We start from the raw sequence: 12,175 nt of genomic DNA, 5'->3' as shown, positions 1-12,175 counted from the left end.
CTGATCTAAGATTTTAGTTTTAAAATGCTCTTAAATACTCAGAACATACCCCGAGGACCCCCTAAAGCGTTGGGTTGCATAACGTGTCAACTGAATACGGTTCCCTCCCCAAATGTAGATGATAATGGCTCTGGTAAAAATGGCACTTACCACAAATAATATTCCACCGCAGCTTTTGACATAGTATTTTTTGTACTTGTGTTTTTCCACGGATGTCAGCAGATATTTGTCTTGACAACAGTCATGCAGTTCCTCTTTATTGCAAGACTTTACACAGACACACACTTATTCAAGGAAACTCTTTTACACTGAGTTATAATCAGTTTCCCAACATCTTAATAACAATATGTCAATACAGTTGCAGTCGTGACAATATTGCTGGTTAGCAAGCAGGCACCAGTGTCCAAACAAGACGGAACAACATGGTAAATGGATAAATGACTTCTGATAGATGGTTAATAGAATCAGTCAGCACTGAGCATGAACTTATGCAAAGCGGTTTTAAAGCAATAAAAAAAGTCTTGCATTCAAGTTTTAATTTTATAGTTGAGTAAAAACACACCGTATTCCTTCTCGATGGCTGCTGACGGGAAATGAAGGCGATCCTCCACTTTAAGCTGCATTATCATCACCTTTTAAACATGGACACAACAGTTTCCTGACAGTCTCTCGTTTCCACCACACCAAGTAGGTAACAGTCCCCAAGAGGGCCAAGATTGCCAGGGATCTCATCACAGCCCCTAAAATCTTTATCCAGAGATCAGAGTCTGGAGGGTTTCTTTGACAGAACAGAATCACGAGGGGTTCACTTTCTTTCTCATTGAGTGGGTTCTTTACCCGGCAAGTGAAGGTCTTCACATCCGCAGTGTCAGCCTTGGTGATGTCTATGGTCTTCCCCGACTCCTTCCACTCTCCGTCTCCCATCTTCCAGCTGTAGGTGACGGGTCCAGCATCTGTGGTGTTTGCTTCACAGGTCGCGGTACAGCTCTCCGAAGAGCCACATGTCAAGGGTGCTATCCATACCTTAGGCTGGGTGACTGCTTTGATTAACACAGCCTTATATTGATCAGGCTGGAGCTTGTTGTTGATCTCCACTGAATACAACCCAACGTCAGCTTTAGTCATGTTGCTGATTTCCAGACGTCCAGTGTTTGTGTCCAGGGTTGTGCGGCCCTGAAAGGTGTTGTAATAGGTCAAGTCAACTACATCTTTCACCCATTCACCCAGCAGGTTACCCTCGAACTTCCACAGGATGTAGCTGATCGGTTCAGAAGATGGAGGCCTCAATTCCAGCGTCAGTTTGCCGCCCTCCATTAAGTATTGCGGTATATCTGCGGCCAGAGCGAAATTCAGCCCCGCAAACAGAAGCCAAAACACCATCAGCTTCTCCATGTCCACCGATCAATGGGCTACACGCCTAAGAGAATATCTGTTTCAAGAGCAGCAAAAAACCCCTTATAGTTCTGAATTCTTCCGCTCTTCTGAGATGAGTTACCACATGACAGCATTTCCTTTTTCATGTTCTTCACTGTGATGTTCAATATAGCTACACAGTTGAACTGTCAGGTTGAGCCAACAGTAGCTTACACACGTCAAAGCACATAACTCATTCAACTCAGTGTGAAAACTAAATCATGGGCCGATTATGAGACAGTGGGCCCCTGGGCACAGATATGCAAAAGGCCCCAACACCTCTCCTATGTAGGAGAAGACAAAGACTTTGTGATGGTTTTGTCCTCTCTTTTTTCTGTTGTTGTTGTTTTTTGTCTCTTTGTAGTCTCTTTTTGTGATTAGTGTCTCTTTGTGGTTGTTTTGTTGCCTTCTGTAGATATTTTGTGTCCTTCTGCAGTTCCTTTGCATCTTTCTGTGGTTATTTTACATACATACATGCATACAGGGAGGCCCCTGACATTTGGGGCCCCTAGGCCTGTACCTTGTAGGCCTGTTCAAAAATCCACCAACAAACTAAATAAAACATCTGTTGGGTTATAATTAGAATAAAAGCTTATTTCTCCTGCACACAATATCAGGTTGAAATTTCTGTGAGAAAGAGCTCACAAACAAAGAGTGTCTTTCTGGGTTTCATTAGCACACTTGCAAGCGGGCGGCATCAACCCTCAACAGAGTTTCAGGGTGAGTGATCAACTTCTTCTTCTCTTAAAATCTATTTCTAATTTCTGCGGTCACCCTGACATTAGAAACACGCCAACAAAGCAGACAGTCTGCAGCTGCATCCTGCATGTGTATGTTTGCATGCATGTGTATGTATGTATGCATGCGTGTGTGTGTGTGTATGTATTGTGTATGCATGCATGCATGTATTGTTTTTGCATGTATGTTTGCATGCATGCATGCATGCAGGTGTGTGTATGTATGCAAGTATGAATGTATGCATGCATGTATGTATGTATGCATGTTTGTATGTATGTATGTTTCCTTCATGCGTACTTGTATATAAGTATATATCGTATATTCTTTAATGTATGTCTCATATTTCTGCAAGCTGCAACAGTAATGCAACAATTAGTCCTCCTTTTGTGGGCGTGGCCTAGTTAGCATTATATGCCATATTGTGCCTTTACTGAAGTTACAATGAACTGGAATAAGAGACATGAAATTTGACACCAAACTTGAAACTTTCTCATAATAATAACAATAATAATAATGACAATAATAATTTTTCAAAAATAACAAAAAAATATAATCAAATTTCTGCTGGTGGCTATATTTTATTTATTATTTTACACAGATGAACTTTTATGTATTTTGCTGTCTTGTATGGTTTTTTTTTATGTCTGCCTGCCCAGGAAAGACAGATACAAATAAGTTGCTCGTTAATAAATCATTTTAAAATAAGTCAGTCATTATTTTAGAAGTTTTTTCTTCATTATTTTAAGACAGAAGCCAAAGTTATTATTGTGATACTAATTCATTATTTTGAGATATACGGCTAAGTTATTATTTTGCAGATATTTCTCTTTTTTTTTAGAAGTCATTATTTCGACTTATTTTCTCATTATAATTGTTTTTTCATCACTGGGCTTCCATACTAAAGAGGTAAACTCCCACTCCAACCACCAATGGCCATCCCTCAGCAACTTTATCACTCAGAGACAGACTTTCTGCAGCGGTCTAGCCAAAGAGCAAACTGTTGGTCCACGAGGGATGAAAGTTCTACTCTATTGTCCTTTGACATGATGCAGGTATGTTTCAGTATGTGGCTTTAAAGAGTGTGGATATCATTTTAAACATAACAGAGATGACCATTTTACTCTGCTGTGATAAATGCAGATGTGGAATAAACCTGCTGTGACCACAAGCCTGACCAGCTCTGGGAGATCCATTTAGACAGAGGACATGAAGATTAACTGTTTTCATGCCAGCAGAAACTTCACAGTTTGTTTGCGCTCTCCTGCTTTTTTGGGGTAAGTTATCACAAAACAACTTTTCCTTCTCCATGTCCCTCAGTGTGATGCTCGATATGAAGTTTAACTGTTGTCAAATGAAACCTCTGTTGGATAGTATTTTTTTAAAATGAGTACAGAGTATAGCAATACATTGTATAATAATAATATAAGATGGTAAAATGGCAGTATAACACCTCGAATATTTATATATAATTTATACCTAACTGCAGAACTGGTTTGAACCAGTTTGACTCAGCCTATTTCCTTCTCACAAAATGAATTTGCGACGCCCGATTCTGTAAAGGAAATTGTTTTTCATCCTGTTTTTGTCACACCTCTGCAGACTGCTTGCGCTCTGTTTAACCATTTGACCTTCTTTGTAAATAATAAACTAAAAGGAAGACAATTTACCATAAAGCCCAGTCCCTTTTACTAGCCTGGTGTGGCTACACATTTTGACAGTTTAACACCTGTCTCAATTAGACGCCTGGTCTGGCTCCCAAGCATTTTTCTAATAGATGTTTTTCGGACGTATAAAACCAGGTTGTTGGCGACCTTAAATTATGTGTCCATTTCTTGATTACCCTGTAAGAAATTCATGTTCCTTAAGTCCATAAGGGTCCTCAGAACCAAAAGGGGTTTTCAGGATGATTAATCCAAGTTGTGAGTGTTGTTTTCAGAGGATAAAGTGGTGGTGTGTCAGTACACCGTTCATGCTCTGAGCCAAAAATGTCAACTTCAGTGGTGATTACATTCATCAAACTTTCTAATTTTATTCCAATCTATATTCTGAAGGTTTTCATCAAGGGGTTTATTCGTATATCATTCATAGCCTGATTTAGAGAACATTTTATCCCTAAAAACATGGCAAAAATTGTTTTGTTTTTTTCATGGCTGTTGACAGTATTTTCAGAATTATGAGTGATAAAAAAAAAAAAAAATGATAAAAGAGATATAAAAATGTCCCCTGTAAAAATCTTTCACTCTGACATGACATCAAAATGAAACAAGAATTTTGGCTTTATCCAATGATCAGATTTTTGTTCTGGAAATATATACAAGTTAAAACATATTTAATCAGATATTGAGTCATACAATTTCAGAAAATGCATGATAAAAAATGGCTTATTGTAAGTAACCGACTGGGGAAGTTTTATTTAGGTTCACCTGGGTGTCTGCCCTTAAAGTATGAATCAGTGGTGGATTAAGTATGGACATCATGGACATTTCCTGGCCTCTGCATTCTCCCTGCATTCTTCTCTGCAAACTCTGTCAGTGCCTTACTCTGTGTGTTCAAGGACAGGGCAAGATAAAATGTTCCCCTCCTCCCTCGATCAGCTCCTGCTCTTGACTCCTCAACCTTATAACCTCCTGCAAGTCACATTAGGATAACACACTGTTTAATTTATTTACAGCCCAAAAAGTCACTGCAGATGAAGTACAAGTTTGCAGTAATAGTATTGAGTGTAGCTGAAATATAGCCAGCGCTGCATGATGTCCAGTTTAGTGGACAGGTGATTAATTGTAATTTATTCCCAACATGAAATCAATATTTGTATTACTTCTTAGATGTTACTTGATTGTTAATAAGTTGTATTTACTTGCAAGGGTTTCCTATTTCTGGTAGGATTGGTGATAAATTCCTGAGCTGTACAACATTTCTTGCTTTCCGTTGGCCATCTTGGTATTCAGAGATTTGTGTTGCACTTAAAACACCTGGCCAGTGGGTGGCAGTGCATGGCAACACGCACTAGGGTCCACAGTCATGGCTTATATGCAACTATAGCATCAAAACTAATTCATACACAAGAAAATGGCTTTAAATAACCACCCCCTGTAGTAACCACTATGCGTCAAGTCAAGCTGGACAAAAGTTGAACTAATTTTATAGAGTAATGTGTAAAAAAAAAAGTATCATTATGATTATAAAGTTTACTAAGAGCAAACGTAATGCCACTTTATGACATGTTTTTTGTGCAATCAGTGAATACGGAAATGAAAGGACTGCATTGAAAATTCACATTAATCTTACTACCTTATGTCCTATGAGTACCGCCTGTACCAGCCAAACGCCGTTACCACCAGTCTCCAAACATAGGAGATGTAAAACAGGCAGAAGTCACAGGCCATAAGCATGGGCAAGCCAAACATCCCCCTCCCTGTTAACGCAGGAGAAGGTAAAAGACTTGACCATCTAGCTACACTAACTAATAAGGGAAAAACCTCTATATGATGAGGGCAAAAATCCCTTATACCACATTCTACGCTAAGGCAAAATAAGCATAAAAGAAACATGTCTTAAATGAGAATACACAAAGGTAGCAAAGCAATTAAGGGAACTCGGGACTGTCATGCAAATGAAATTGAATAATGAAATAATAATAAAAATGCAGCAGCAAAGGTGATCACGCCAACTGTAGCTCTACCTTGTGTTTACCTATGATCTAATTTAGGGACTGTAAAGGAGGAGATTTGATGAGGTGGATAGAGAAAGAGGTATAAGAACTCAATGTTTTAGAGAAGCACAGATCCCCTGATCAACTGCTGGGGGACACTGCGTCACTCTGAACAAGAACTGGAGCTGAGCAGAGTTTTCCCACCTGAGAACGAGACCTTAATGAGCAGAGCTCTCTTGCTGATGCCATGGACTGAAACGGTTCCAAGCGTGTTGGAAATCGTCCTGCTGCAATGGAAAGCTACTGTATAACCTATAACTTTATGTGACCTCTGCTCTATTGCTATTTGTAAGTTGTTTACCAGAGGAATACTCCAGTAACTGCTGTGGTGGCAAAACAACTATAAACAGTTTAAAGAAAAAGTCTCACACATACAACCGCATGAACAGTCAGTGAGCGAGTGCCTAGATGTTCTTCAGCCATGCTGTCTTTATAGTTCCCAAAACACATGCATGTCAAAATATATGGCACTCAGGTGGTTTGTGCAGTAAGCATCCCTAAGACCAGAGGTGGGTAGAGTAGCCAAATATTGTACTCAAGTAAGAGTACTGATACTTTAGAACAAACTTTAGAACAATATTACTCAAGTAAAAGTAAAAAGTATTTTGCATTAAAACTACTCTGAAAAGTAAAATTTATCCAAAAAGTTACTCAAGTAAATGTAACTGAGTAAATGTAACTAGTTACAACCCACCTCTGCCTAAGACACAACATCTCTTGAGGCCCACAAGGACACATGATGTGGGAGCCTCCCTGGCTCTTAAGCCTTAACCTACTTCCATTAGGCCCCTGCTGTATCTCACACTGCTGTCACAGTAGGGGTTAAATGAGCAACACATATCATTAGGTGGGAAGTTCAGTTTAATAAAAACAAGTAACCTTAGAACATGAGTATACAACACATGCAGAACACATTATAGGTTAAATATGGTGAAATACCAGAATTTTCCATCACACTGCCTACGTGACTGTTCTCTCTACAAGTTCTCATATAATCCAAAACCATATAGGGCTTGTTATGTTTTTTTCTGTGTCTACATCGGAACTGGTTGCAGTTGGCTGCCGTTATTGCAGCTGTATACACTCCCTTTATCAGTTCCTTCCTGATTTACTTACAAATGTGCCTCTGTTGAAACGCACTTCGACTGATACTCTGCAGACTGCATGTCACTCTGCATGGTTGTCTGACCCTGTGCGCAAAGCAATAAACAACTCAAAGACATATCTGGTGTTTCAGACTCTTTATTTCAGATCTCATGTGTTAAAACTTCCACCACACTGTCCACATTAAATCCGCTCAGCAAGCTGCTGTTTACCAATTTTAGAGACTTTTGGACTTTTTGCATTATTACTTCCAGCCTTGTTCTTCAGAATCCAAGCAGGTTGTGATGGAAAATTCTGGTATCTTACTTTTTTTTAACCTATAGCGTGCTCTGCATGTTTTTGTATAAGGTTACCTGCCATGATGTATGAGATTTATACGCTCAGTTAATGTGTATACGCTCAGCTAACCCCTGTTGTGATAGCAGTGAGAGATACAGCAGAGGCCTAATGTAAACAGGTCAAAGGTGAGGCTCCCAGAGAGGCTTCCACGCCAAGTGTCCTTGTTAGTCTCAAGAGATGTTGTGTCTTAGGGATTTCAAACCACCTGAGCGTCACATATTTTGACTGTTGGTATGTGCATGTGTTATGGGAACTATAAAGATAGCAGGGCTAGAGGACATCAAGCACCTAACTGACTGACTGACTGTTCATGCGGTTTGAACTGTGTGTGATGCCATTCGCGAATGTTTAATAAAACTCAAGAAAGACAGCTGATGTGTGAAGACTTTGACTTGTTTATTAAATAGCGATTTTGCCACCACAGAATCATGAGTAAAATAGCAATAGGGAAAAGGATGGGGAAAGAATTGGTTGTATCTGATTAATTGTGTTTGATTACATTTATTACATCTGATTGATATCAATGTGTTACTACTGTACGCTTCTGCATAATTAAAATAAAGTAATACACTGTCTATGAAGACCATATCTATAATGCGTTATGAGGGCATTTATAGTGAATTATAATGCATTTATAATGCTCTATGACTGCACTCATAAACACACATAATGTTTCCTGTTGCACTATTTTGACAGTCATAAAACATTATAGATGTGACCTATAATGAATCATAGGTGTCTTATGGATGTTCTTGACTAGTTATAAACTAGAGGTTGACTGATGGGGCTTATGATGCGTTATGAATACTTAAACTCACCTATAAAACATCATGTAACCACCTGTTGTGAGCGAAGCTAGAAATTGATTTGCTTGTAGGCTAATAGCAAACAGTAAAGTAGCTAATGTTAGCTTACAATTAGGCTAATGGATGGATGGATGGATGGATGGGGACAGTGGTTAGCTACCTAGCTATAGCATACTCCATACTCCCTGGGGATTTTGAGGGCTGCAGCAATGTCTGTCCACTTTTTTTCTGTTTGAAGCTAACAATCTTGCAAATAGTGACTCTGCAAGATGCCCAGTTTTTGTAAAAGTTTATTTTGGTGGCACAGTGGTGCGGTGGTTAGCATTGTTGCCTCACAGCAAGAGTGTTCCTGGTTCGAACCCAGGGTGTGGGAGCCCTTCTGTGCGGAGATTGCATGTTCTCCCTGTGTCAGAGTGGGTTTTCTCCAGGTACTCCAGCTTCCTCCCACAGTCCAAAGACATGCATTTTGGTAATTGGTGACTCTAAATTGTCCGTAGGTGTGAATGTGAGTGTGAATGGTTGTCTGTCTCTATGTGTCAGCCCTGTGATAGTCTGGTGACCTGTCCAGGGTGTACCCTGCCTCTCGCCCAATGTCAGCTGGGATAGGCTCCAGCCCCCCCCGTGACCCTTAACATAATAAGCGGTCACGGAAAGTGAATGAATGAATTTATTTATTTATTTACATTGTCTGAAGATGTGAAAGGGTGTCAGTGTTAGTCTTTTAAACGTTTTTCAAAGTATGCTAGTGAACGATAGACATTAATGTAGGCTGCCTAACTCATTTTCCTCATTCCACTTCCTTCACAGGTCGAATCTACTCCAGCTGGTGAAAGGATTTAACATCAGGAAGTCAACCTCCACTGAGGACGACCTGTAATCCACTCCCTGTGTGAGAGGAGACCGCTTGTGAGATCACCAGAGGAGAGACTGTGTGAAACGGCATCCCACAGAGAGAGGGGATACAGTATTAGAGACCACGAAATACGTCTTTAGGTGAAGAGTGACATTCTGACTCACTGAACATAATGGGGAAAAGTAACAGCAAACCTTTGGTTAAGAAGTCAGAGCTGATGGGATGTGAAAAAATTATGTATGAGAAACATGGCGAGTACACTTGTAGACAGCTTCCTTTGTGGGTAGAGAAATTTGGATTTCCAGAGAATGGTAGTTTTAGTGTATTTCAGATACAGAAACTCCAAGAGAATCTGGAAATGTATGTGAACATGAATGGGAAACACAAAATAGACTGGGTAGCACTGATGATGTGGAAAACTGAGGCAGAGAGAAGACAGAGACGACAAGATCGTGGGAGGAGGCGCAAGAGGGAGTGTGGGAAAACGAATCCATGTCCTCAGCACTCACATGCACAGGAAGAACCGGATCATCTTCCTGCCTCAGCCGCACATCAGGAGCCTCAGATTCAACAGCCTGTTAACCCAGAGAGGGATGTCCAAGGACAGCTGGACGCAGCAGAGCACACCACGCCGGTCCCAATGACCTCTCCATCTCCATTTCACGAGGCCACCATCCTCCCCTCTGCACGAGAAGTGCTTGTCCCTGTGGCTGGCAGGGACATGCAGACAGCCCAAGGCATCAAAATCACTGAGGTGCGTAATATGAGAGAATCCAGAGATGTGGTGACATATGGCTATGGAGCCGGGACACCGGACGAGATGCGAATAATCGCCAGTGAACTGCCAGATGTAGCCAGATTGCGAGAATCCAGACATGGGGTGACGTGTGGTGACGGAGCCTGGACACAGGACGACATGCGTTTAATCGCCAGTGAACTTCCAAATGTCGCCAAACAAGGAGGGACTGCTTTTGTTGCAGAGCTGCCGCAGGTGGTGCAGACATTCAAACCGAGTCTGAGAGAAATCAGAAGTCTCCTTCTCCACTGCATGGGACTGAAATGGGTGAAAGTAAAAGGAGACTGGCCAGACACTGACATGTGTTATGACTGGACTCCGGGCGCTGGATATCGCAGACATGTAGAGAAGCTCTGCGAGAGAATCAAATCAACTTTCCCAGCCATCACGAGATGGGATTTGATATATAACTGCAAACAACAGCATGGTGAAACAGTGTGTGACTATCTCGCCAGATTGACGAAAATCTTCGAGGAAAACAGCGGAATTACGCCACCAGCTGACCCACAAACTAATTCCCCATATGAACCAGTACTGAAGGAGTTCTTCCTGTTGGGCATAGATGAGCAAATCATGGACCAGGTAAGCAAAAGTTGCTTTACCTACAGAACAGAACGCTTGTCATACATCCTAGCTCACGCCATCCATCATGAAAAACAGATGAGAATCTCAGAGGAAAAGAAACAGCAGGCTAGAGCTAAGCAGAGAGACAAGCTCGTGAAGGAATGGCTCCGATTTCTGCAAGAAGCAAACAAAGGGAGAGGCAGAGGGCGAGCGCTGAGCAACCAATCACACAATGCTGGCCACTGGGGCGGCGGATGCTGGAATTGCGGGGACCCTAACCACTGGGCAAGACACTGTAACAGACCAGGGCAGCTGATGGGACCTTCTGGGTCCCTTCTCAATTTGGCTTACACTGAGAACGACGAGTGATGGGCAACAGAGGTGGAGGAGACTCTAGAGTTTCACACCACACACACACACACACACACACACACACACACACACACACCAGTGGTGGTGGAAGTAAAGACCGAATCACCAGTGATGGCGCGGTAACACTTCTGGTAGATAACCGGCAAATGTTTTGAATTGCGAAGACGTCAAATCTGCAAACTTGTTCATTTCTGTTGTCATTTTCAGCTGTAAGTGTAACATTTAAAGATGTAGATTTAAATTCAGTGGTCCGACATATCTGACCTCTCTGCTTATTATGCCTCCGAACCTGCGATAGCCACCTCCATCTGTCCATCTGTCCCATTCTTGTGAACATGATATCTCAAGAACGCCTCAAGGGAAATTCTTCAAATTCGGCTCAAACGTCCACTTGGAGTCAAGAATAAACTGATGAGAATTTGGTGGTCAAAGGTCAAAGGTCACTGTGACCTCATCTGTCTCATTCTTGGGAACGCGATATCTGAAAAACACCTTGAGGGCTTTTTTTTTTTTTTTTTTCAAATTTGGCACAAACGTCCACTTGGACCCAACAATGTACAGGTTAGATTTTGGTGACATATATACCTTGTCATGCAGTCTGAGTAAACAGTAGTAAATAGTAATAGAACTTCACCAGAGTTCGTTTGTAACCGGACTGAGACCACCTCTTCAAGGTCTCGGTCCGGTTGTTTTGGTGCGCACCTGAGTGTGACTGCTGTGTTGACACCTGCCCAAACGAACCGCATTTAGGGGACAAATGAACTTGAATTTGATTGAACCAAACAGGGCAGGTGTGAAAGCACCCTATGTTCATCGTTGAGTCCAAGTGGACATTTGTGCCAAATTTGAACAAGGATACAAGGACTCTTAAAACCCACTTACACAGTTTCAAGAAGACTCTGACGTTACCAGCGTTTTCTTATCTGGGATTTGTTCTTAGGTTAGAACAGAATCTATGCTCACTCACAGCACTCTTACACACTTCTTTTGCTTACACATTAGTACAGACAGCTGGGAGGCGTATGAGACGAATCTATTTACAAAAGTTTGAGAGTAAAACTTTATTTCTTTGGTCTATGTGTTCTAAAGGCATGAGCCCCATGTACACACAAATTACTGCAATAAAACTCTGAACAACTGCTTTTTCCTTTTGTTAAATAAATTTTATTACAGAAATTTCTACAACAGATGACTTCTGGTTTTTTTTCTCTTTCTCTCTTTCGCTATCTTTCCATAGAAACTGTTGAAAAGGTGAGTGTCAGCTACGCAGCCTGATTAATGTAGTGGGGTAAAAAAATAAAGTACAGTATTTCCCTCTGAGATGAGGTGGAGTATAAAGTATTGGGTGGCATGAAAAGAAGTAACTTAAATTTGTGATTAGTACAGTAAGTAAATGTATGTGCATGTTTCATAGTGACCCGAGTATTGAATTATGGGTTGACTTTAAGATCAAAACCAGGCTCTTTCTATTGGCAGAT

The 12,175-nt window shown here is 41.1% G+C and overlaps 2 protein-coding genes across 2 annotated transcripts; one reads left to right on the top strand and one right to left on the bottom strand.

Annotated features, from left to right (window-relative positions):
* Positions 1–257: 257 nt before the first annotated feature.
* On the bottom strand, positions 258–1,493 carry LOC126406841 (uncharacterized). The gene has a single exon (XM_050071365.1). The coding sequence runs from the start codon at positions 1,390–1,392 to the stop codon at positions 613–615; it is 780 nt and encodes a 259-aa protein (XP_049927322.1). The 5' UTR covers positions 1,393–1,493; the 3' UTR covers positions 258–612.
* A 1,586-nt stretch (positions 1,494–3,079) lies between these two features.
* LOC126406605 (uncharacterized) lies at positions 3,080–10,756 on the top strand. Its single transcript, XM_050070980.1, has 3 exons — positions 3,080–3,203; positions 3,292–3,425; positions 8,920–10,756. The coding sequence occupies exon 3, from the start codon at positions 9,138–9,140 to the stop codon at positions 10,692–10,694; it is 1,557 nt and encodes a 518-aa protein (XP_049926937.1). The 5' UTR covers positions 3,080–3,203; positions 3,292–3,425; positions 8,920–9,137; the 3' UTR covers positions 10,695–10,756.
* The last annotated feature ends 1,419 nt before the right edge of the window (positions 10,757–12,175 follow it).

This window comes from Epinephelus moara, chromosome 19 (genome assembly GCF_006386435.1).
Source record: "Epinephelus moara isolate mb chromosome 19, YSFRI_EMoa_1.0, whole genome shotgun sequence".
Classification (NCBI taxonomy): Eukaryota; Metazoa; Chordata; class Actinopteri; order Perciformes; family Serranidae; genus Epinephelus; species Epinephelus moara.
The sequence above is the reverse complement of the archived record's forward strand: the minus strand, read 5'-3'. Positions and strand labels throughout refer to the sequence as shown.